The sequence below is a fragment of the Myotis myotis genome, unplaced genomic scaffold (assembly GCF_014108235.1).
Source record: "Myotis myotis isolate mMyoMyo1 unplaced genomic scaffold, mMyoMyo1.p scaffold_m19_p_12, whole genome shotgun sequence".
In the NCBI taxonomy this organism is placed as follows: Eukaryota; Metazoa; Chordata; class Mammalia; order Chiroptera; family Vespertilionidae; genus Myotis; species Myotis myotis.
Window position 1 is genome coordinate 2365260 of NW_023416316.1, and position 25359 is coordinate 2390618.

General features: G+C 64.9%; 1 protein-coding gene across 1 annotated transcript; it reads left to right on the forward strand.

Moving 5' to 3' along the window:
* The first annotated feature begins 801 nt into the window (after positions 1 to 801).
* On the forward strand, positions 802 to 24945 carry FIBCD1 (fibrinogen C domain containing 1). Its single transcript, XM_036331512.1, has 7 exons — positions 802 to 1119; positions 9340 to 9819; positions 13229 to 13388; positions 13789 to 13925; positions 22214 to 22310; positions 24085 to 24264; positions 24685 to 24945. Exons 1-7 carry the CDS (start codon positions 1048 to 1050, stop codon positions 24942 to 24944), a joined length of 1386 nt encoding a protein of 461 aa, XP_036187405.1. The 5' UTR covers positions 802 to 1047; the 3' UTR covers position 24945.
* The last annotated feature ends 414 nt before the right edge of the window (positions 24946 to 25359 follow it).

Consider the following 25359-nt stretch of genomic DNA (forward strand, 5'->3'; position numbering starts at 1 on the left):
GGGGGAGGCGGGGCTGAGACGGCGCGGGGCGCGCAGGGGAGCGGGGCGCGGGGCCGGGAGCGCGGGCAGAGCGCCGGTCGGCTCGCCCTCGCCACCGCGGCACCGGCTGCTGTCGTGGCGGCGGGGACCCCCACTCGGGCCCCAGGTCTCGGCCGAGACGCCCCCAGAGCCGACCGCGCGCGCCTGGGTCCCCAAGGGCTGGTCCCCGGTGGCCAGAGGCTCCCGGCGCGGCCCACGAGCCCCGGGCGGGAACGAGACCTCGCATTCCCGCAGCGGGAGGACCCCGCTTGGCCGCGCCCCCTCCCGGAAACCCGGGTCTCGGGGTGCGCCTCGCGCCCCTGGAGAGCGCTCCCGGGGGACGCCCGACGGCCGGGCTAGGGCGCCCACGGGACCAGCCCGGCACCGCGCCCGGCGCACGGCGAGTGGGCGCCAGTCCGGCCGGGGGGGAAGTTTGCGAGGGGGCGCCCCGGGGCGCTCAGGTCCCCCCGGGGGCGGGCGAGGGCCGGGCTGCTCTCCCGCTGGGCCCGTCCCGCCTCCTTTATCCTGGCCTCGTGGGGGTGGGAAGTAACCACCGCAGCCTGCGGGTGTGAGTGTGTGAGTGTGTCTGTGTGTGTGTGTGTGTGTGTGTGTGAGTGTGTCTGTGTGTGTGTGTGAGTGTGTCTGTGTGCGCGCGAGAGAGAGACCCGGGAGCAATAAAAAGCAGAGAGTCCGAGACACACACACAGAAAAGACGCGGAGATTGAGGAGGAGGGAGGAGGGAGGAGGGCGGAGGCAGAGGAGCGCGCTGGGGAGGTGCGGGCGCAGAGCGGCGGGCAGGCGGGCGGCTCTCGCGCTCCCGCTCTCACCCGCAACACACACCGCCCACACGCGCACACACGCACACACACACCTGCAAACGCACTCCCGCTGGCCCGGGCCGCCCCGCGCGGGGCACAGAGGCGGGGATCGGCGGGCGGGCGGGAGGCGCCCCGAGCCCGCGCCCACCTCGGATCCTTTGCGCGCGGCAGCCGCTCGGCGCAGCCGGCAGCCCGGCCGTCCTGCCGGGAGATGGTCCACGAGCGGTGGAAGACCATGGGCGGCGCGTCACAACTTGAGGACCAGCCGCGCGACAAGCCGCAGGTAGGCGCGGGCCAGGGGCGTGGGGACATCCCCGGCCGGGGCGGTGGCGGCTGCGACTGGCGGGATGATGGACGCCCAGCTCCCGGGTGGAGTTTGGGGGGCATCCCCGCGAGGCTCGGAGGCCTGGGGAAGGGCGGGCGCCCTCCTCTCCTTCTCCGGAGGAGGATTGAAGTTGGGGTTCGGGATGGGGCAGTACCCCTGCAGGAGGGCCCCCTTGTGCCTCCAACAGAGTCCCTGGTGTGCGCGCGTGTGTCTGGGGGCCCTTTAAGTTCACAAGGGGACCAGCCCTGTGGTTGGCTGAGTGACTTCTCCCTGAATCTGTTTCATCACCTCTACAAGGGCACTTTAACCACCTACTAAGCTGAGTGCCACCCTGTGCCAGGTGCCTGGCATGGTCCCCTGAGCTTCATGGGGACCCCCTACCCATCTTCTCTGAGTCCTCACACTGTAGCTCCCCCTCCCCCGCACACACCGCCTTGGGGATCAGTAAGTATCTGCCTCCTGTGGGAATGCTGCCGGTGAGCCCCCAGCTTTGCAGCCGGAGAGCAAGGCTCAGAGACAGCTGCCCCTCCTGCGGCCACACAGCTCTGCGGGGACTCCCACCAGGGCCTGTGAGCTCCAGGTCTGTCCAGGCCACCCTCCCTGCTGTCTCCTCAGGGGCAGTGGAAGTGGGCAGGCCTGGAAGGGAGCCTGGGGCTGAGCACCGGGAGAGGGTGAGGGCAGAGCTCCAGGCCGGTCAGAGAGGGGCTGGCAGCAGGAGCTGTGGGGAGGCGCCTTGCAGCCCTGGGGCTGCCCCAGGCCAGGCCGCCAAGGGACTGGGGCAGAACAGTGAGAGGAGGCCCACTCACCAAGGAGAGGAATTAATGGGGCTGCCCGTTTTAAATTTCAAATTTCTCCCAGACAGATGTCATTGGGGAAGGAACAGTTCGTGTTTGGCGGCAGGAGGGGGGCTGCAGGGGCGGCCGCCAAGGCCCCTCACTGTTGGCAGCAGCTAAGCTCATTCTGCCTGGAGCGACTGCCCGGGTGTGGGGCCCCGCGCTCTACCGTTGGCAAAGCCCACTCCCCACAGCAGCCTGGGTACTGGGCAGGGGTGCACGTTCCCCAGGCACAGAGGGTGGGTGGCTCAGAGTGGCAGAGGCGAGTCACAGAGCGCGTTCGCGGGAGAGCAAGGCTTAGAAGCCAGGCCTGACCCCAGGCTCCCCGTGCCTCCTGGGTGGTCTGTTCCCTGCTAGGTCAGGTCCACGCCCAGGCCACCCCCAGATAGCCTCCGCTTGCTGAAATCTGACTCTCTCCCCTCTTAGCAAGAATAGAATTACCTTCTAGACATGTCAATCAAGGCCACCCCCGCCCGCCCCCTGGCCCATTCTTCCTTTTTATTAGCCCCTTACAAGTACCGATTGCCTGTCGTTTGCCAACCCTGGTCCCACACGAGGCTGTCCATTTCCAAACCTCTGTTGTCTCATCTTGTTGGCTGCACCTAGCTCCCCAACGCGCGCACACACACACACACACACACACACACACAGAACCCTTCCCTTACGGAAAACCTACCACATGCCTCCTCCTTCAGGAAGCCTTCCCTGATGCCCAGAGGTATTTTGCCTGTGCTGCTCAGCTGCCTTTACCTCACTGCCTTGTGCCCTAGCTCTGAGCCTCTCCTCTATCAGGAGCTCCCGTTGGACACATGCTCCTTCTGCGCCCCCATCCTGGGGTCTCCCCTGGGGCCCAGGCTCCTGCCCTTTGGGCAGCTTGGGTTGGGAGCTGAGGGATGTTTGTTGAATTGAACGGCATGAAGCCTCAGCCAGGAGGAGCTGTGGGAGAGGCGCCGGCCAGGGCTGCTGTGTCTCAAAGGGAGGTGGCTCCTGAGGCATCTGTTTGAAATGTGGCATCAGGGCCTCCTCTGCTGCTCCTGGGGGACACATACTCCAGCTGCGCCAGGCCAGGGTGCAGCTGCCTGCCCTGTGGCATCAGAGGCAGCTGAGGGCTGTGGCCCGGGATCAAACACTGCCTCACCCCCAGCTCCTTCATGCCCCAGCACGTAGGCGGCTGTGCACTGTGCCCGCTCCAGGCTTGTCTGAAGCTTCGGATAAGAGGCAAGGCCTTTCCTGGGCCCTTTGTCGGAAGCGAGAGCCTTGCCTGGCCAGGGTGGCCCAATGGTTGAGCTTCGTCCCATGAACCAAGAGGTCACTGGTTCGAATCCCAGTCAGGGCACATGCCCGGGTTGCGGGCTGGATCCCCAGTAGGGGGCGTGCAGGAGGCAGCCGATTGATGTTTCTCTCTCATCGATGTTTCTATCTTTCCCTTCCCCTCTTTCTAAAATCAATTTTAAAATATTTTTTTAAAAAAGAAAGGGAGAGCTTTATGGCCCTGCTTCCCTCCAGGCCTGTTCCCCGGGGCCCTCCTAGTTCATCTCGGCCATGGGCATGCTGTGTGAATCTGGGTAAGTGACTCCCCCTCTCCGGGTCTGGACTTGACCATCTGTAAAATGGATCCGCAATCCCTGCACCCCCCTCGCTTCATGAGGGCTGCTAGGAGGGTCACATGAAGTAATGGTGTGTTTGCAAACCGTAAAGCATTGTGCACCCTCCAGGAGGGTGGCTCTCACAGCAGCCTGCCGCCTGTGGCAAACTGTCAGTGTCCGGATCACCCCTCTGCCCACCAGGGAAAGTGACCTGACCTCCCTGCCTGCCTGCAGCCCTTTCTCTGGGAGAATAGATGCCAGTGCCACGGCCTGAGCACCAGCGGCCCCTTCCCCACAGCTCTCATTTCTTAGTCACAACCAGCCTGGCAGGTTGGCAGCAGGGATGATCATCGCCCCATTTGACAGATGAGGAGACTGAGGCTAAGGGAGCTGGAGCCGGGACCCAAGGCGCCAATGAGCCTCGGTAGGAAGAGAAGGGAAGAGCGGCTGGCTGACCTTTGTTTGAGAGGCCGTGTCATGTCACTCCCGGGGAGCCGGCTCCAGCGTCCCGGCTTCGTGATTCCCAGGCTCACAGCACCCCTGCCAGCTCTGTGCGCCTGCCCGTCTCCTCCGCTCCTGCTTTCTGGGTGACCTCGTGACTTCATTAGCCTCAGGGCAGGAGATGATGGGGGAATAGTTGCCAGGAGCTGGGGTTGCTCAGATGAAAGGATCTAGAAGTAGCAAGATTCTTCTCGCCCTGATGTGGGTGGGGCGGGGTGGGGGGGTGGGAGGGGGCAGCAAGTCACCATGGAGCCATCTCCCTGGTGGGGGCTTGTTTCTGAGTAGCCCCCAGCCAAGCCACCCCACAGGGCGTCCACCTCTGACCTACCCAGGCAATTCTCTGAATACTTCCAAATTTTCTAAAAACACTCCAGAAAGAAAAAAATAATTCTCATTGAGAAGTTCTTCCTGGGGTCTAATCTAAACCCGCTGCATTTCATTCGCCAGGAGAGGCGGCGGGAACCTGTGCCTCGGGGAGCGCAGTCTCCTGGGGAAAAACTCACGAGACAGGTGTCATCACAAAGCGGGGTGGGCGGGACCATGAAAAAGACGCCTCTTCCCTCTGGGTCCCTGGGGTTTGGGTTGAGGTCCCTGGGCCACATGGTTGGGAGAGGAGAGAGGAGGTTGGGAGAGGAGGAGAGTGAGAGGAAGAAAGAGGCCCCTGGGGCTGCAAGTCCAGGCCTCCCTCCTCCTGTCCTTTCCTGGGCCCCTCCTCCGGGTCCCTCCTCGGCCCCTCACTCTTAGCCAGCCCTTGTGACTGACCTGGCCGCCAGGGGCCGAGGGCATCGCCTGCAGGTGCCCTAGGCCAAGGGTTCCCAGAACAGCCACAGGCCCTCTCCCCTAATCTTTGGGACCCGGAGTTTGAGCAGAATAACCAGCCCCTCACTCTAGGGATCTGAGCTCCTTCTCGTCCAGGGCCAGGGCCTCAGAGTCCAACCCCAATCAGGAATCGTTTGCCCAGGGGTGGGCTCCTGGGGGAGGTGACGGGGACTCCCAGACCTTGGGCACAGTGTTCTCTCTGAGCCTCAGTTTTCCCGTCTGCAAAATGAGCCCCCCTGCGGGGGTTATATGCAGGTTCCAGCGGCAGGAACGCGGTACAGACCCCATCAGCCCACCAGCGTGTCTCCGTCCCGAACAGCCTGCCTTTGGCCGGGCTGCCCCTGGGAGGCGGGGCTGGGAGCGTTGTGCCTGGCCTCAGTCTCCCGGCCTCTCCCGGAGGGAGGCACCCTCCTTCCACCTGGTACCGGGAGCCTGGGCTCAGGCCATAGGCGCAGCCGTTGCCAGTTCCCTTCGGTAACCAGGAGCAGGCGGTGGCGGCTGGACAGGCTGGGCTGCGAGGCCCTTCCTCGGAGCCCTCCTCCCTCTGCCGCACCCCATGCCCACTTCCGAGGCTGGCGACTCAGGAGGCAGCGGGACAGATGCCGCCCGCAGTGGAGGCACCTCTGGGGCATCACGGGCCCATCTCGTCCTCACCTGAGCCAGGGCTCCCTGAGCACCTGGCCGTGGGCCGGCTGGCACTGGGGGTCACACAGGACAAAACCACATCCCTCCAGGTGGGGCAGCAGGAAGCTTGAACCCGGGGCTCCTCTCCTGCCCACTTCCGGGACACCTGCCCGGCCTCCCGCTCCTCACCATTGGAAGGGGGGCCTGTGTGCCCCGCCCCGCGCCTGGCAACCAGCAGGGTGCGTGCCCGCTCCCCCACGGCCAAGGCTGACTCAGGCCGCACCCGCGGCAGCTGGGTGCTCAGGCCCAAAGCCCCGTGTTATCCCGGGCAGATTCCTTTGCAAGGCACGTACACGGCAGCGGATAAGCGCGCAGCACTTCGTGTGTGAGGTGGTCTCGGAAGACTAATTCTCCTCTGCCCAGTGGCGCATTTCATCTCCAAGTTCCGTTTCTGCCCTGCCTCCGGGGGACCCCCTGCAGCTTTCCTGAGCTCCTCCTCTCCTCACGACCCTGCCTTCCGGCCCGGGACCTGGGCTTGGGCAGCGTGGGTGCCGAGAGGACCGGGGTGCCGGAGACACGGGGACTTGGCCGCCCGGCCTCACCGGCTGGACGTAGGTGCTCGTCAGTGGGAGGAATGGCTCTGAGCTGTCGGGGAGGGTCCCGGGGGCCCCGGGAGGGGCCTGACCAAGACCTGCTGGTGACACACAGCTTTGTCTCGCAAACCCCAGTCATCCCCAGGCAGAGGGCGGGACCCTGTGGGGTTGCCCAGCGAGTAGCCTGGGCACGGATGGTGAGATTCCAGAGTCACCCGGCCCTGGGTTCAAGCGCTGGCTGGGCCGTTTGCCTTCCGAGTGACCGTGGGCAACGTCTTCTCTCTGAGCCTCGGTTTTTCCATCTGCAAAATGAGCCCCCCTCGCAGGGAGGTGTTTGCAGGTTCCAGTGGCAGGAACACGGTACAGACTCAGAGGACAGCGGTGACAACGCGGTGCCCACCGGTCCGGAGGCCGCTGACCGCGGTGACTGGGGGGCTGGGACGTTGCCACATCTGTGCCAGGCCATCGGAGGCGGCCACAGGGTCAGAGGTGCCCTGCCGCGGGGTCCAGGGTTCAGCATGGATGTCATGGGCCTCTGCCCTGCCAAGCCCTAGAGGTCCCAGGACCTCCACATGTTCCCCACACCAGTGTGGCCAGAGGAATGACCCAGTCCGCCTGCTCTTCCATCCACCCAACGCCAGACCCTCTGTGCCAGACAGCGAGCCGGTGCCTGCCCTCGGGGGGCTCCTGGTCCAGGGCACATCTCCTGGGCCTGGGGTTGGCAGCCCCCGAATGCCAGCAGCCTTTATCCCCCCCAAAGGGATCCGTGCCCCCCAAAGACGGTTAACAATCACAGCCTATGGGGCAAGTGCTCCCTCAGGGCAGGGCCAGGACAGCTGTCCACTACGGCCTCCTCGGGACCTGGCTGGAGCCTGGCTCATGGGGACACCAGTGAACGCCGGCTGGATGTGTGGATGCGTGAATGAATGAAGTCAAAGCGATGACTCAGTGATAAGTACCACTGAGGGGGCAGCAAGAGCTATGGAAACATGAGGAGGAGCCCCTCCTAAACTGGGAGGAAGGCTGAGGAAACAATCAAGGGAGGCTCCCTGGAGGAGGCGGCATCTAGTTAGACCAGTGGACGAGGAACAGGAGAAGCGGATGTGTCAGGCTCAGCATGCAGCCTGTGCAGAGCTGCCGAAGGGGAGCCACCGTGGCAGGTCTGGCTGCAGTAAACCGTCTTTTATGTGTGGAGCCCGGGGTGGATGGCGCCCCTGGGGCCTGGACAGGTGTGGAGAGAGGGGCCTGGAGCGAGTTGGGGGACAGTGTGTCCCCATCCCTGCAGGTTCAGGCTAAGGCAGTGACGTTCAACCTTGTTCATCTTCACAGCACACATAAACTAATTATTAAAATTCCGCGGCACGCCAAAAAAACCTTTTTGCTGATCTGACAAAAAATAGGTACAATTTTGATTGATTTACACACACACACACACACACACACACACACAATGGTACAGTAATTGATTGATTTACACACACACACACACACACACACACACACAATGGAACAATAATTACCTATCCTTTTTGCTCCAAAGTGACTTTTTAAAAAAATCAGGTGCCTATACTTGTATGTAAGGATTCCTGGTACCAAAAATTAACCAGTCACACACAAACTTATTATTCGACGTGACCAATAGAGGCAACTCTATTATATGACCTACACATGTGTGGGTCAAGGCAGGGCATTCACACCGACAGCTACTGTTGTGTTGGCTTGGTGTCTTTTTTTTTTTTTTTTTTTTTTTTTGACAATCTAAGGGAAAAAGGTCAGTGCCCCTGACTGGCCAGGCATTGCATGTTTAGGGGATTCTTGCGGCACCCCAGCTGAAAATCGCTGGGCTATGGAATTCTCTCCCTCATCTCGCCAATAGCGCGGGTGGCTTCCTGGGGGCCTGCGTGCCAGGGCGCGCCCCGGACCCCGCCTCCTCCCGCGGGCCAGGCCGGCAGCACGCTCAGGAGTCCTGCGGCGTTTGCGTTCATGGCGAAGAGGCGGTCTGCGCTCCCACATTTTCTCACAGTGAGCTCTGTTGTGTGATGCGAGAGGACGCGCTCTACGTCACTAAGCAAGCAGGCAAGCTGTCAGTCACAGCTGTGAGGTGCACCCCAACGTCAGAGATGTTAAAATGTGGAAAAAAGAGAGAAGGTGCGCCCGGCACCAGCCACGCACAGGAATAGCACTTTGGGTGGAAAATAAGAAACCAGGCGCTTCCCGCTGCTCCGTGCCCGCTGACCAGGAGGCAATAAAAGCCACTGGTATTCCCTGCCCACGCCCATCGCGCCAGGAGCGGGCCAGGCGCCTCCTGCACTAACTCATTTAAAGATGCACCGAGTCCAGAGAGTTGAGAATGTGGGGAAATTTAGTCTTTAGGGGGCAGGAGGCAGGAGGCTGGGGTCTAGTCTGAGCTCTGCTTCTAATGTGCTGTGTGACCCTGGGCAAGCCCCTGGCCCTCTCTGGGTCTCCGTTTACCCATGTGTCAGATGCCCGGTGGCCTTCTCCAAGCTCCCTTTGGGCCGTGACAGACTGGGTCCAGTGAGTCTGGGTTTGCCACTGTGTCTCGGTGCTGCCAGCTGCACTTGGGGCCCAGCTTCCTGGGTGGCCAGCGCCCCCGGCGTCCAGAGCCCAGTTCGAGTTCTTCCTTGGCCCGCCGCCTCCATCCTGTTCCTGGTCTGGGAGTCACAGCTGCCCTGTCGCCCCAGCCCTGGCCTCCTGAGAAGGAGGGAGGCCTTTCCCCCCTTGAGCGGTTCTCTGCCCCGGGGTGTTTGTTCTGTTTATCCTGCTGGGGGCCAGCTCTGTGGAGAGCAGACCCTGAGGGCTCGCTGGGGAGGACGGTCCTGCCCTGAGCTGGCTGAGTGGGGCAGGGCAGGGCCAGCGACAGGGCAGGGTCACCCTCTGCATTGGAGTCCCTGTTCTGCCTCGGTTTCCCTCTCCATCCTCTCCAGCTCTGTGTCCCGGCGTCTCTCGCTCTCTTGCTCTCGCTCCGTCTTTGGGGTCTCTCTGTGACTCTGGGTCTCTCTCTGTCTCTCGTCTCTCTCTGTGACTCCCTTCCCTTAGAAGGGCCCTCCCTGAGCCTGGTCCAGAGGCTCCGACCTAGGGCTGCCGGGTCCTCCTCACAGGGGCGAAGCTACAGGCCCGGGTCTGCCCTGATGCTGCCTCTTCTGTCTCCTGTCTGTCTGTCTGTCTGTCCGTCCGTCCCTGTGTCCGTGTGCCTGGCTGCAGCGGCCGAGCTGTGGCTACGTGCTGTGCACGGTGCTGCTCTCCCTGGCCGTGCTGCTGGCCGTGGCCGTCACCGGGGCCGTGCTCTTCCTGAATCACACACACACGCCCGGCACGGCCCTCCCGCCCGTGGTCAGCACGGGGCCGGCGGGTGCCAACGGCGCCCTGGTCACCGTGGAGAGAGCCGACAGCTCGCGCCTCAGCATCCTCATCGACCCCCGCTGCCCTGACCTTGCCGACGGCTTCGCCCGCCTGGAGGGCGCCCAGGCCTCCGTGCTGCAGGCGCTGACCAAGCGCCAGGCCGAGCCCCAGCTGGTGGGCGAACAGGACCGGGAGCTGCTGGACACGCTGGCTGACCAGCTGCCCCGGCTGCTGGCCCGGGCCTCGGAGCTGCAGGCGGAGTGCGCGGGGCTGCGGAAGAGCCATGGTGCGCTGGGCCAGGGCCTCGGTGCCCTGCAGAGCGAGCAGGCCCACCTCCTCCAGGTAAGGGGCAGGGTCCCAGCTTGAGGGCTTGGCGGGAGGGTGGGGTTATTGCTACTGTGTGCCAGCCAGCCCTGTGCTGGGCACAGAATGCCCTTGGCCTCACTGATTCCCCCAGTGCCCTGGGACCAGGAGCGGTGGGTATTCCTGCAGACGGGCAGACAAGGCCCAGAGAGGTTTGCCTCTTGTCCAAGGCCACACAGCAGTTCCGGATATTTGTGTGGCACCCCTGGCACCCAGCAGTCAGGGCTTCTGGGGCCTCCCAGGGGCTCAGTGCAGGTAAGATGCTAGGAGGCTGATCATGACCTTCAGCAGCCAATTGAGGTTCAAGGTCAGTGGCAAGCCCTCTTCCGGTGCTGCCACATGGCCAGAGAGAGCGGCACTCACTCCCCAGATCTGCCCCATTCACTGCCCAGCTGTCCAGGGAAGGAGGGACCAGTGAGGGGCCCAGCAGCCCCTCAGCCTGCCCACCACACCCCGAGCCAAGCCAGGCCCCAGGCAGCACCGACCGGGTAGAGCTGGGGGAAGAGTTTCCAATGCTGACCGCCTGGAGCTCAGCAGGAACTCCCCGCCTCAGACCAGGGTTTAGGGGGATCTCATTGGTCTCCCACCTCTTTCATTGGGAAAAACAGGCCCAGAATGGGGCAGGGGTTCCCCCAGGTACAGTGGCCAGGTCAGTCCTGGCCTCTGACCTCCTGGCACCCGGCCCAGCCTCCGCCTGCACCCTGTCGCCCTGTGACTCGGGTCCTTAGAGACTAGGAGACAAGCCCCGCCGCTGACAACAGCCCCAGCCCCTTCCGGACACCGGGAGGGGAGGAGCAGGCGTGCGGTCACCCCACGGCACCTGAGCAGAGGCTCTCTTCCTCCCCCGAGGCTGCAGCTGGAGGAATCACAGTCCTCGTCACCCTGCCTGGGTGACTGAGGGGAAGGCGGCTTCCCTCCCGGGTGAGGGGTGGGGCGCTCAGCTGCCACGACAGCCCTCTGCACATCCCTGCCCCATCAGCAGGGCTCCGGGGACATCCAGAATTCCGGGTGATCTGGCCCCCCACCTTGCTCTCCACGTGGCTTGGCCCCTGGTCAGCCAGGCCTGGCCCACAAACGCCTCACCTTCGGGCCGGGGTGGAGGCTGGGGACGGGCCTGGGGTGTCCCGCGCACCTGAGAGGCCGGGGTGCTCCTGGGAGACTGATGGCTTTCCTGGGCCCAGGCGGGCTCTGGCCCCTCTGACATGCCCTTCTCGAAGCCACGTTTAATGTGCCGCATCTCCCGGGACGCGGGTGGTCGCAGAGAGCGGTGTCCTACAGAGCACGTCGCCTGGCTGCTAGCTCCTCTCCACGCTGCCGGGACCTCAGCCGGTCAGCCCGCACCAGGTTTCTCAAAGCAGTGCCCACGGCCCCCTCAGAACCGCCAGAGCTGCTGTGAAAAGGCACATCCAGGACCGCACCCCAAACTCCCAGGGGGGACGGCCCAGATGCACCAGGGGACACGCGCACACGACTGAGGCCCCTGGCCCGGGAGGTTCGGCTCTCAGGGTCAAGTCCCCGCTGTGGGGCCTTGGGCATGTCAGGTGCCCGCCGGGTGGGTCTCCTCACCTGTAAGACGGGGTAACACAGTCCTCACCTGGGAGGGCGCCAGAGCCCCTGACCCCTGACCCTGCGCATCAGCATCGTTACGGTTACGGCGGAAATCTCTGACGTTGCAGCCACGGGAGCCCTGACTGAAAACCCCTTTACACAGTCCTGACGGACCCCGCGAGCTAGTTCCGCCCGTGTGCTAACAGGCAGGAGGCAGGGACCGTGGCCCCATTCTAGGGAGGGGCAGACTGAGGCTCCGCGTGACGAGTGCCTCGTCTAAGGGCTGCCAGCAACTCTGATTTCACTGCCGCCAAAAGCTGCCGAGTCCTCCTTAACGCAGCTCGGCCAGCAGGGACCGACTTTCCCCATTAATTCGGGGCATGTTTATATGTACGGTTTAACTTTAATCATTTTCTGGTTTAAACCGAGGGCTTCCCTGCCTTTGGCAAGAGTGGGTCGTGCCTGAGTTTCTCATGAGTTTGCATCGTCTGAGAAACATGGGCAGATCCCTAGGGACGTAACCAATGAGCCGGTGATCTCTGCCCCCCACACCTCTGCTCTCCACCCTCACCCCCGGGGCTGCCCGCATCGCTCTGCGGTTCCGCCAGGAGCCAGCCGTCTACGCTAGCGCCCGGGGAGAGACCCGCCAGCAGGAGAAACCTTGCCCGCAGCCCCGCCTGCCCATCCCCGTCGCCCCCCCAGGCCTCGGCCCTCACTCAATCCCCTGCTCAGCGAGGAAACTGACAGCAAATAAGAGCTTTGCAGGCCCTGCTTCCAGACAAGCCGGGATCACGCTCAGTAAACTGCCGGCCAGTGTCCTCCTATTTCCCTTCCTCCAACGGCTGTTACCTGGCAGGTGACAGGCTCCTCCCCTCTGGCTGGCCGCTGCCCGGGCCCTGCAGCCTCCTGGAGCCTGAGGAGGGCAGGCAACAGACCCCAGACCCTTCTCGCAGCAGGCCCGGCTGAGGCCCCGGGCACAGCCCTGCCCTGAGCTGCACACCCCTGGACCTCGGTCGTGGGAAGTGGGGAGCATACCGAGAACACCCGCTGAGCCTCAGGCCCCGACACAGGCTGCCACGAACCCGGAGACACGGGCCCCATTACTCCGCTCACGGGGGGGGGGGGGGGGGGGGGCTGAGGTCGGGGAGGGTGGGCTGCACTCCCAGGTCCTGAGTCAAAGCCCAGACTCAGCCCCGGAGCCTGGGCCCAGCCACTGCCCTCACCCTGGGCCCCGCACAGTGACGGGGACGGGGCCTGAGGTCATTCTCGATCGGGGGCCTCTCCTCCTGGACCTCAACTTCCCCACTTGTAACAAGAAGAGGACAACTCCAGTCCTCCCTCCTGGCAGCTGTGGGTGAGGGGAGGTGCTGGACATCAGAGAGCCTGAATCACAGCAGGGCTAGTGGAGGGTGTTGGGTGAGGAGTCCAGGGTCCCCCCTATTGTGTGCGGATCCAGCCCTCTGCCTTCCAGGCCTTGAGGAGATCAGAGGAGAAGTGGGGTGAGGGAATTTGGGGACCTGGAAGGTGTCTGAAGAATTCACGTAAGAGATGCCCAGTCCTGAGTCCCCTGCTGTGGGCCCCACACTGGGCGGGGCATTCCCACGGTCATCACCGGTCCCGGTCCCGTAGCGGCTGGGCCAGGGAGGCCTTGTTGGCCGGTTTCAGGGTTCGGTGCAGTCAGTCCCAGTCGCACAGCTGGGAAACGGGAGAGTTAGGGTCTGAGCCCAGCTCTGCCCGAGGCCAGGTGCTGCCTCCACAGGCTTCATTCAGCCCCGGCCGCCTGGGAGGGGCCAGGTGTCGTGCCTTTGCTCCCTCTGATCCCCGCCCCCGTGCCCCACAGCTTCTCTCCGAGAGCCAAGGCCACATGGCTCACCTGGTGAACTTGGTCAGTGATGTCCTGGACGCCCTGCACAAGGACCGGGGGCTGAGCCGGCCCCGAGTCAAGGCCGACCTTCAGAGGGCGCCTGCCCGGGGATCTCGGCCCCGGGGCTGTGCCAACGGTGAGTGGGGTGAGGGGCCGCCTTCCTTGGGTGACCTGGTGCCCAGCTCTGTCCCCCCCACATCATCCCCCACTGGCCGCACGGATAAGGAAACAGGCTCCATTTGCCAAGGACGTCCTGCTGCCGGCAGCACCGGGAGCCCCAGCCGCACCCCCTGCTGAGCCCTCCCCCAGCCCCACCAGGGGCCCGTTGTGCCCATTTTCCAGATGAGGAAAGCGAGGCTCAAAGGTTGCTCACTGACCCAAACCCACCCAGGGAGTGGCCGAGCCAAGGTCTGACCCCGAGGCTGGGTTCTGGAGCCCAAGGGACACCAGGGGGACAGACAAGGCGAGGCCCCAGGACAGAGGGGCGGGCAGGGGCCCTGGCGGCGGCCAGCCTCCCTGACGGCTCCCCGTCTCAGGCTCTCGGCCCCGCGACTGCCTGGACGTCCTCCTGAGCGGGCGGCAGGAGGACGGCGTTTACTCCGTGTTCCCCACGCACGACCCTGCCGGCTTCCAGGTCTACTGCGACATGCGCACGGACGGCGGCGGCTGGACGGTGAGTGGCCGGCTTCCTGACGGGGCCCTGGGGTGACCAAGGCCCTGAACCCCGGTGCTCTGGCCTCCCACCCAGTTCCTTCTGGCCCCACAGCCCTGCCTGTGCTCTCAGGGGCCCCCCCGCCATGACACCTGCGCGTGGAGGCGGTGAGCTGACTTCAGGGCCGCTGGGCAGACGACAGACCCCTTACCTGTCAGCGGGTCCCAGCAGAGAGGGTGGGGCTGGGTCCCGCGGAACCTGTTGCTGACGGGAGTCCAGGGCGATGTGTGTGGACGCTGACCTTCCTTCGCGTCATCCTCGCGCGCGGAGATTAAAGGGGACGCGGCTGCTGGGAGCAGAGACTGGGGTCCCCTGGCCAGGAGCCATCTGCCCTCCTCGTGCCTCTGGGTCCTGCCTGGGTGGGACGCGATGAAGGGTCTGGACGGGCGGGGGGCGGGCAAGGCCGTGGCTGTCGCCAGGGGCGGGAGCGTGGCCGTTGCCCCAGGAGCTCTGACGTCACCCACAGGCCGGGCGTGGCTCTGCTGCCGTGGGGTCGCGGGCAGGTTTCCTGTTCTCTGAGCCTCCGTTTCCTCGGCTGTGAAGTGGGGACACCGCCTGCCTCACTGCGAGGCCTTACCCTCGAGCAGCCAGAGGCTGATGAAGCAGAAAGGGGTGGGCTGGAGGGAGGCCGGGCGGGAAACCAGCTGCCCCCCCCCCCCCGCCCCCGGCCAGGAACAGAGCCCCAGGCCCCGCCAGGCCACCGGGTGGAACCCCGCTGCCCCGGGTGCCATGTGGGGGGGCATCAGGCACCTGAGGGAGCGCCGAGGCCCCCCGCAGGCCCAGACAGACGGACGGACGGACCGGCGCCTCCTCGGCTCCGGGGAGAGATTTACCAGCTGAGAGCGCTTTGTTTTCCTAACTCAGAGTGTCTGAGTTACGGTGTTTGCCTCTGGGACCCTCAGCCGGAGGAGCCGCTCCAGCTACCAGCCAGAGCCCGAAAATCAGAGTTAAGGTCAGGACAGACTTAATGAAAGACCAGACGCCGCCGCCGTCTTCACTCCCTGCACTGAGCCAGTCCTGGGCGGGCACTCAGGACGGGGGCGGAGGGGCAGTTCCTGCGCCAAAGGGGCAGTTCCTGGGCGGGAGGGGCAGTTCCTGGCCCGGAGGGGCAGTTCCTGGGCAGGAAGGGCAGTTCCTGGGCCGGAGGGGCAGTTCCTGGACTGGCTTCGGGGCCTCAGAGGGGAGGGGATGGGGCGGGCCTCGGCCTCCCACTCAGACACCCGGATGGCCCGGGAGAGGCTCAGCTCGGCTGAGAAATGCTTTGGCGCCAATAAACGTTAATATCCATTTGTGCTTCCGTCAAAAACACCCTTTCCCAGGCCCCTCTGGGCATCTGTCGGGATCGCCCCCTGCACGCGGAAGCGCTCAGAGCTGGTGGGAGGGGGCTGGCTGCCCCCCATCAGGTTCCGTGTCCAGCAGCCGAGCCTGGAGGTGCTCCCGGGGGGGCGGGGGGGCAGGGCGCTGGGGTGGACGCCAACCAAGCTGCTCCCCGGAGCCGGGCAGCGAGGGGGGATCGGCCGCCGGCCGCCTCAGGGGCGCCTCACGGTGTATGTGCCGTGGCCCCGCCCGCCCTTCCAGCCCCTCCAGCCCCTCCAGCCCCGGGCAGCCGGCCAGCGGCCTCAGGGAGGGCGAGGGCTTTGTCCAAGGGCACCCAGCAAATGAGCAGCCAGCCGGGCACACCCAGGCCTGAGCCACTGCCAGGGGCCAGCAGGAGCTCCTGGCCTGGGGGGGGCTGGACACCCCGCTGCGGGGCTGGGGGCAGGGGGAGCCCAGAGGAGGCCCCCTGGGGCGGCCAGGCGAGGCCCCGGTGTGGAGGGATGGGGCGGGCACACCGTCCCAGGCGGGGGAACACGCGTGGGGGCCAGCAGGGCGTTGGGGGGCTTGTGCTGGGACCATGGTGACCCGCTTGGCTGGGGTATGGAGCTTCTGGAGATGAGGCGGGAAGGCAAGCGGGGGGCGGGGAGTAGTGTGGGATGCGCTGGCGCTGGGGGGTGAGGAGGTGGGCTTTCTCCTGAGGGCGGGAGTGAGGGCGGGGGGGGGGGGGCTGAGAGGCGCGCTGGGTGTGGGAGCAGTTCCAGGAGCGTGAATTCCGTGGGCCCGGGATCCCTGCCGCAGAGTGGGAGCCGCCACGTGGGAAGGAGGCCAGGCATGGCTCCGTGGGGTGGGAGGGCCACAGGGGCAGATAGACATGCCTCAAGGTGGCCTTTCAGCCGACGTGGCCGCTGCTCTGGCTGAGTCCCAGCCTCCTCTCCACGCTCACGGAGGCCCCCGTGGCCCCGGCCACACGCGGTCACGCTGAGCATCAAGGCCCCGTCTGCACCTGGCGTGAGCATCCACCCCAGCCCTGCCCCAAAAAAGAGGGAGGACGGCAGGAAGGACCCCCCAACCCCGCTAACCTGTGACCCTGGGCTCGGGCCTCCCTCGCTGGGCCCAGCTCAGACACCACGTCCTTCGGGAGGCCTCCCGACCGCTCGTCCACCCTCCTGCTCCTTGGCACCCGCCACATGTGTCTCCTGTCTGGGCCCGGCCAGGTTTGGGCGCCGCGGCAGCCACCCATCATCTGGCGGCCGCTGTAGCTCAGGGCTCCACGGGGTCCTTGCTGGCTGTCTGCGCTCTTTAAGGCAGGGATGGCGAACCTTTTGAGCTGGCGTGCCAGCATTTTGAAAAACCCTAACTTAACTCTGGTGCTGTGTCACATATAGAAATTTTTTGATATTTGCAACCCTAGTAAAACAAAGGCATATTTTTGATATTTATTTTATATATTTAAATGCCATTTAACAAAGAAAAATCAACCAAAAAAATGAGTTCGCGTGTCACCTCTGACACGTGTCACAGGTTCGCCATCGCTGCTCTAAGTTCTTGCCCAATGAGTGACCCCTGGCATCTCTCTGCAGAGTGACTTCTCCTCTGCAAGCCTCGCTTTTCCCGTCTGTTAAAAGGGGGTGGGATCGCGCGGCTCACGGTGGGGAGACACAGGGTCCTCTGCAGGCTGCTCACCTGTGAGGGGCCGGAGCGGGGGTGACCAGGGACGTGCGCCGCCTGCAGTGCCCTTGAGGGGAAGATGCGAATAAGTAGAGGCGAAATCTCCTCACTTGGAAGGTGGTGCACGGGACTAGGCTGGTTTCCAGCTCCCCTCCCGCCGCCGTGTGGCGTCCCCTCCTCACTGGCCAGCAGGGTGGCCTGTTGTCTGGCTCAGCCTCCCCGCAGGCCTGGGAGCCCAGTGGCCGTGCCCAGGGCCTGGGCAGGTCTGGGTGGTTGGAAGGCACAGCCTGCCCTCAAGGAGGTCTGCCTGTCGGGCGCTGCCACCCGGGCCCAATTGCTATGCCCTCGTCTTTGCAAAATGACCAGCCGGGGCCCCAGAAATCATCTGGGTCCAGCCTCGCATTTCCCACTGCATCTCAGCCCCTGCGGGGTCCCCAGCGCCAGAGCCCAGGGGCCCAAACCCCCGTTCTGACGGTGACCGCGCTCTGCAGGCATTATGCTGTGCGAGGCCGTCACTCAGAGCCCCGGATGGCTCCACGGAGGGAGAAGCCCTCCCTGTCCCTCCCTCCGAGCCCCAGTCCCTTCTGCCTGAGCTGCCCGGCCGGCGGGAGGCAAATCCTTTCTGGGCTTAGGAAACATCAAAGGAGCCACCAGCCAGTCCAGCGGCAGTGGGATCAGCTCGGGGAGAGATGAGCTGCTCCTGGCCGCCCCAGCGGTGCTGCCGGGCCCCAGCCTGAGCCCCCAGGGCTGCGGCCAGTCCTCCTTGTCCCGGAGGCTGTGGCCCAGGGAACCTGCTGTGACATCAGGGGCCCCTGTGTCCCCCAGATGCACCTGCACATGCTCCGGGGAGTCTGGGAGCCTGACCATGGCCGTGACAACACCCCCACCTGCCCTTGACCGACCTGCCTCTGCCCAGAGCAGTTGGGGTATTTCAGACCTTGAAGGTCGCTGGGGTGGTGCCCGCGGAGGCTTGGCGGTGCCTCACGCTTGGTAAGTGGCAGCGGAGTGGTGTGCGCCAGGCGCTGGCTGCCAAGCCTGGGAAGCGTGACAGGGAGCCAAGCCCAGGGGGGCCATTTTCAGTCAAAAACAAGGCAGGGCGGACTCCACTTGGCAGCTGGTTCTGAAGGGGAGGGAGGAGATGTTGGTTAGACCTACTGTGTGCCGCCTGCATCCCTGCAGGGCAACAAAGGGGTCGCTAATGGTGTATAGAGAGGGAAACTGAGGCTCAAAGGGTTGTGACTTCTCTGAGGTCACGCATCCTGGGAGAGGCAGAGCTGGGGTTTGGGCAAGGCCCGCAGGTGTCCAGGCAGGACTGAAGCAGCAGCTGCGTCCCAGGAACGCGGGCAGAGCCTCCCCAGGGGCCGCCTTTGAAGGGCTGCATTCGCTCGTGCATCTGCGGTCTTTGTTCTTTAGAAACGAGAATCCGCCTCTGCCACAGCCCCCACCTCTTCCCCCCAGAATCAGAGGCTGGTGGCCGCCACAGCGACACCCCAACACAGTGCTTCCAGGACTTGGTTTACACAGCGGCTTCATCAGAGTCGAGGAAAAATCCCGACGCTGCCTCCTGAGGACCCTCCTGAGGTGGCAGGGACCCCTCTCCCAGTCTCCTAGGGTTTGAACCCGCCCAGTGCCCACCCATTGGGCCTCAGCAACTCCAACCACCTGCCCAGATCTGCTCATCAGCCTTTCAGCTGAGCACCTCCTCCTCCAGGAAGCCCTCCTGAATCCCTCCCAACCCCAGTGGATGGCTCGTCCTCCTCTGCGCGCCCAGCAAATTCAGTCACAGTTGTTACCATGATGGGACGCTGTGTATCAGCCAGCACAGCTAACCATCACCAGACCCTGGTGAGCAGGGGCTGCTGCATCCCCACTTTACAGGTGAGGAAAGTGAGGCACAAAGCTGGAAGGCACCTGCCGGGTGGGGAACCCGCCACGACCCAGGTGGCTCTACCTGAACCGCTGGCTTGTGCGTCCATGGCTCCTGGACTCTATGAGTTGTCGGAGGGCCAGGGTCACCCCTATGAGCCCAGGGACACCGCACGGCGCCGGGAAGGCAGCCCTCTCACAAGCCAGGACTTAGATGGCCACACTGCGCGCCCGTTAACTGGAGTCTGGATAGAAACTGGGCCTCCCGGGCCAGCCCAGGTCGGGGAGGGAGCAGCTAAACGTGCAGCCGGGCTGGCCCGGTTCTGCGATGAGGGTCAGGTGGGCTCACAGGTGGGGGAGCAATGTTCCATCCCCTCGACCACGGGGTACCCCTCGGTCTGTACTTGTGTACCTTCAGCCCCCTCTTCTGGCCTCAGTGGGTCCAGCACCCCAGCCTCGAGGCACCCCAACCCTGCAGAGGTCACCTCACCTCTCCAAACCTTCGTTTTCTTACCTGCCTGATGGGAAATGGGAGCACGAACCCCCTCCCGGCCTGAGGTGAGGAGGGCTGTGGGCCCTGCCCGTGCGGGGTGACCCCAGAACCAGGCTCCTGTGCGCTGGCCGCCGCCGCCCTGCTCTGGGCACCGAGGGAACCAGGTGAGGAAGGGACCCCGCAGGTGAGGAAGGCCCCGGGCCTGGGGAGGTGAGCCGGCTCCCCGGAGCCTGTGTGACAAACAGGGACGGCCAGCCCCGTCCTCCCGCCGCCCAGCCAGTCCTCCCTCTGAAACCGGCAGCACCATCTGCAGGAGCACGTGGCTCCCTTGGCTGAGTCCCCTCGGCGGCGGCGGCACTTGGAAGGCGCCGGGCGGCTGGCTTCAGAGGCTCCGCACCACGGAAACCCGCTGTCTGTCACGTGTGGCACCTGCTTCGCAGCCGGACTCAACGGAGGTGCCCCAGGGGCTGAGCCGATGAATATTTTGCCTCAAAATGAATAACTAATTATTTTGTTCCCCTACATTTCCCCCCTCTTTTCCTGAAGCAGGATCCATGTCCTGTGGGCAGCAGGGAAGGGGGAGGGGGAGAGGACCCGATTCTTCGCCCGCCTCCCTCTCTGTCCTGCCTCTGTGGCTGACCCTTGCCCCGCGCTGCAGGCCTTGGCCTGGTGACGGCCTGCCGTCCAGTGTCCCTGAGACTGAAGCCACAGCTGCAGTCCGCCCTGCGCTTTGAGTAACCTCCCTGCCCACCTGGGAGCCCGGGGACCGGCAGACGCCTGGGCGCTTGGCACTGGCCGGCTCGCTGCGCTGGGATCGGCTCCAGGGCGAGGCCGGGGCCCCGAGTCTGAGAGCCCGGCCCGCCCGCCGCTCGGTCACTGTGATTGCGCCCAGGGAGGAGGACAGCCCGCGGCAACGGGCGGCAACGGGTCGGGGTGCGTTGGCCGGCGGCGAGATCCATGTGACGGGCTGTGACCAGCATGACTTTTTCAGTCGGAGTGGGAAAGAGTAAAACAGGATGGAAAACACCGGAGCCGTCCCTCCCAGGAGGGCAGGTGCCACCCAGGAAGCTCCCGTTTCGGCAGCAGCTCCAGGGAACGTGTCACATGCAAAGCGCACGCCCCGGGTCAGCACGCCCAGCGGCTTCTGCAATTCCTACTTCCTAACAGGAAACAACAACAATGGCAATAATAATACCAGCCGCTGTGCCTTTAACTCCTAGCTGAGGCCTTGGGGGGCAGGCTTCTCAGTGGGTGAGGCAGTGAGGCCAGAGGGGACAAATGCCTCACTCGGGCCACACCGCGGGGAAAGGCGGCCAGCAGCCTGTCCCTCCTCCAGGGCCGCCTGGAGTCCCTCCCTCCTCACCCCTCCGATCAGTCCTGCTTCCTGCCTGGGGGTCCCCAGAGCCCAGGCTTCTCCCCTGTTCCTCTGCCCCAAGGGCCCTGGGGGGGAAGGGCCCTGACTCAGTTTCCCCAGCCGGCACCTGGTGCAGAGGTGCTCGGCGGGACATTTGAGTGAATGGCAGGGGCCTGGGGCAGCTCAGGGATGAGAGGGTACAGGGCCCAGCTCTGGGAGGAAGAACGAGGGAGGCAGAGGGGAGGAGAGGAGACCCTGCCAGGGCGGGCTGCTGTCTCCAGTGGCATTTTCCTAGGACTGATGTGCCAGGCCCTGAGCTTTCCCTCAGTGAACGGCCACAGCCTGTGCGGGAGGTGCTGTTAGGATCCCATTCTACAGATAAGAAAACTGAGGCTCCGGAGGGGAGTAACTCCCTGGTGCTCTGGAGCCCAGGTCCGGAACCAAGGCCCATCCCTCCTTTCAGATACCACCACCACCCAGCCCCCCCCCCCTCCCCACACACACACACACACAAGCAGGCTGCCTTCTCCTCCTGGGGGAAGGGGGGGGTAGAGGGGGGGAGGGAGCCCCTGAGCTGCTGCCTGGATTAGGCCTTGCAGCGCGGGGCGGCGTGCTCAGGGTAGCAAGTCTGCAGCTGTCAATACCCCTCCACGCCTCTCAGATCCCGGGAGCCTGGTGGGTTTCCTTCTGCAGAGCCGGCCCCTCTGACCACGTTCACACGTCAGGGCTGGGCCAGGGTTCAGGCCCTGGAGAAAGAAAAAGAAAAAGAAAAAGGGGCGTCCCCTCCCTCCCGCTGCCTGAGGTCAGAGCTGCCCAAATGCTGAGACTGAAGGTCCCCAGGGACTGACAGGAGCGGCGGGCACACCCGCACCCCGCGGCTCCGTTCCTGCGGCGGGAACCAGGCTGCTTAGCAATGAAACTGGCAGGTAGCAGGCTCCGCAGCCAAACCTCACCCCTCAGACGGCCCAGGTGGAGGGGTCGGCGGCGGGCTGCGGCCTCAGCAAACGAGGAGCGAAGGCTTGTTGGACAGAAACGTGGGCGTGGGGTGCGGGAGGGCCTGTCGGCGGATCTGTGCGCACTCGGGCGGCTCCGGCCGGGACCAGCCTGGTACTTATTTCAAAGCAATTTAACCGATGGGACTCGCGACTCCCAAACCAGGAATGTTATTACACGAGGAACAGAAGCCGCCGGCTGCTCACCGGGCACCGAGTCAGCCCAGCGGCTGCGGACCCCCCACCCTCCCCGAGGTGCTGGGGGCTCTCGGTTCCCCAGGCCCCCGCGGACCCCTCCCTGCCCGGGGCGTGGGGGGCGGGTGGGGACGGCAGAGGAGGTTTAAGAGCAGGAGCTCTGGAGGCCAAGCCTGTGTGTGTGTGTGTGTGTGTGTGTGTGCAGACGGGTGAGAGGAGGACAGCAGGGGCAGGGACAGCAGGGGCGGGGACAGCAGGGGCGGGGACAGCAGGGGCGGGGACAGGAGGGGGGACAGCAGGGGCGGGGACAGACCTGGGGCCAGGGCGGGTGGCGCCAGCGCTCCATCCCCACCTCCCGTTGCAGGTGTTCCAGCGGCGCGCAGACGGCTCGGTGAACTTCTTCCGCGGCTGGGAGGCCTACCGGGACGGCTTCGGCAGGCTCACCGGGGAGCACTGGCTAGGTGAGCCCTGCCGCCCGCCGCAGGGGCCCTCCCCCGAGAGCAGCCAGCGGGTGGGTGCGCCAGGCCTGGCCCCCCATGGCCGCCACCCGCCTCGCAGGGCTGGCTCCCAAAGCTTAGTTCATGTTGTTACTGTTGCTTACTCTCTACCTTCAAACTCACTCAGTACTTAAGTTTTGAGTGTCTAGCATGTTTGAAGTCTAAAGAATAACATCCATTTAAATCACAGAACTGAGTCCCTGTATATCTGGGGCGGTTGTGGCTCCAGGTGAGATTTTTAAAAATTCTTACATGTTTGTATTGATTCTAGAGAGAGAGGAAGGGAGAGGGAGAGAGAGAGAAACATGGATGGGCTGCCTCCTGCAGGCCCCCTCCTGGGGATCAGCCCCGAAACCAGGCCTGTGCCCTGACCAGGAATCAAACCCGACCCTTTGGGGCAGGACCCCCCGGCAGGGTGGTTTGGGTGTTTTTTGAGATATAATTCACGGGGTCAAAGTGCACAGGTCAGCAGCTTGTATGTACTCACAGGGTTGTGAGCCATCACCACCATCCAATTCCAACCAGACCCCCGGACCCCGGAGCAGTCGCCCCCATGGGTACTGGCACATAGTAACACGCACACGCGGCATTGGGACAGCACGGCCCGTCCTTGGCATGACCTCCCTCTCGCCCCCACAGCACGCCTGCCCCGCTCCGCCTCCCGCACGAGCATCTGGGAACCTCCCCAGCGAGGCTGGGGCGGCCGGGCAGGAGGGGAGGAGGTGGCAGCAAAGGTGTGCGGCAGGTGTGAGGGGTGGCTGGTGGGAGCACCCATCGCTTGGTCCTGGTGGGTGGGGTCCAGGTGTGTGCCCGCTCCCCTGCGTGTGCTGGGTGGTGATTTAAGCTGCCATTTGCTTCATGTCTGTTTCCTTCGACCTCGCTCCCCGCCCCCTGCTGTGCCCTGGCAGCACACAGGCACCCCGCAGGGGAGGCCAGGCACCCGGGGTGGACTTCACGGCTGGTCCCCATTCAGACGCACCTCCTCTGTGCCCGGCCTGGCACCTCACCCCCCCTAGGAGTGGATGAGGAAACTGAGGCTCAGTGACACACAGTGTGTGTGGGGGTGGGGGCGGTTGGGGACCTGCACAGGATCCACGTGCTGGAGCCCCCCAAGCTCTAATGTACCCTGAACTGAATGAATGAAAGCAGGGGCAGGATAGGGATTGGGGAGAGAAGCTTCTAGGTGGGGAGACCTTCCCCCTGCCCCCCCGAGGTGGGTGTGTACAGGGAGAGGGTGGCCAGGTGGAGACCCTGCTTCCACATCATTACCCCCCCCCCCCCAGGAAAGGCAGGCAGGAGGGATGGACCGTCATGGGTGCTGGTCACTGGCAAGGTGTTTAGCTAAACGGCCTTTTCATCAGGAGGTGATCAGACGGGCAGGGAGCACCTTGAGTGCATGAGTGGCAGGGGAGAGGGCGGCGGGCGGCCTGAGGTCTCAGAGTGGGCACAGGAGAGCTCGGGGCGGGGGGCTGGGGGGGGACAGAGAGGGGGCAGGAGGAGCTGGGCCAGGTGGTGTGAGTGTGGGGGGGTACAAAGCCAGGCCTGGAGGCGGCAGGAGACAGACACCCCTTCTTCCTCTCCATTCACTGAGCGCCTACTGTGTACGGAGCCCCAGCTCCCTGGTTGTCCCTTTCTGTCACCAGCCACATGCGCTTAGCTGCTGTTTCTCCCTGGTTCTCTCTGGGGGTCACCTCCCAAGCCCCCTCCCCCGCACTCTGCATTCTCTCCCCCACTCCAGGGCTCAAGAGGCTCCACGCGCTGACGGCCCAGGCGGCCTACGAGCTGCACGTGGACCTGGAGGACTTCGACAACGGCACGGCCTACGCCCACTACCGCAGCTTCGGGGTGGGCCTGCTCTCCGTGGACCCCGAGGAGGACGGGTACCCGCTCACCGTGGCCGACTACTCGGGCACGGCAGGTAGGGCTCCAGCTGCGGGGGGCGCGGCAGCCCACCCGCCTCCCCACCGGGAGGACGAGGTCCTGCAGGCAAGGCTCCCCCCTCCACCCCTCCCCGCCCCCCGCGTCCCAGCTGGTCCGCATCCAGCTGGAAGTGCTCCCTGTGCAGACCAGGGGCACCTGGGGTGTGGGCCCGCTGGCCTCCAGAGCGAGGCGCCCGGTCCTCGGGGCTGGGTCCGCCTCTGAGGCAGAGGCGAGAGAGCAGGGAAGGGCGTGTGAGGAGGGACAGCCGGGGGGGGGGGGGGGACCCCAGGGTGGCGCCAGGGGCTCCTGGGAGCTGCATGGACACCGCGTGTAAACTGGGGGCACGTGTGGACGTGTGTGCATGCGCGCCAGGGGGTGCACCGTGCCCACGGGGCCCTGAGCGCGCCCTGTGCCGCAGGGGACTCCCTCCTGAAGCACAGCGGCATGCGCTTCACCACCAAGGACCGCGACAGCGACCACTCGGACAACAACTGCGCCGCCTTCTACCGCGGCGCCTGGTGGTACCGCAACTGCCACACGTCCAACCTCAACGGGCAGTACCTGCGCGGCGCGCACGCCTCCTACGCCGACGGCGTCGAGTGGTCGTCCTGGACCGGCTGGCAGTACTCGCTCAAGTTCTCCGAGATGAAGATCCGGCCGGTCCGGGAGGACCGCTAGCCCCGCCCCGCCCGCCGCCCGGCCCGCGCCGCCCCCTCCATCCCCCACCCGCCCCCTCCATCCCCCACCCGCCCCGGTCCTGGGTCCTGGGTCCTGCTCTGTAGTCGCCCGCCCGCCCGGGCTGAGCGCACTGCCTTGGGGTGGACCCGGCCGCCCCCGACACACAGCCCCCTGGGGGTGAGACTGCACATCGCCTGCACCCCGTCCCTTCACCCCAATTTGCCTCTGATGCAGGGCGGGCAAACGGCCCACAGTTCCACCTGCCCAGACTCTGGCTGCTGGGCTGTCTGTCTTCTCCGGGCCAGGAGACCGCACCCGCTCCCGGCAGCCCCTCCACTTTGCCAGTCCAAGCACCTAGCGTTTGGGGGCACAGGGAGGAGGGGACGGCACCCCTGGCCGCCCCCCCCCCCCTCCG

What these genes read in the sequence shown, in the direction of transcription:
- FIBCD1 (XM_036331512.1), top strand. Translation starts at nt 1,048, where the DNA reads ATGGTCCACGAGCGGTGGAAGACCATGGGCGGCGCGTCACAACTTGAG. An exon ending in AGCCGCGCGACAAGCCGCAG is followed by an intron (nt 1,120 to 9,339) that starts GTAGGCGCGGGC and finishes GCCTGGCTGCAG; the next exon opens with CGGCCGAGCTGTGGCTACGT. An exon ending in CGACTACTCGGGCACGGCAG is followed by an intron (nt 24,265 to 24,684) that starts GTAGGGCTCCAG and finishes CCTGTGCCGCAG; the next exon opens with GGGACTCCCTCCTGAAGCAC.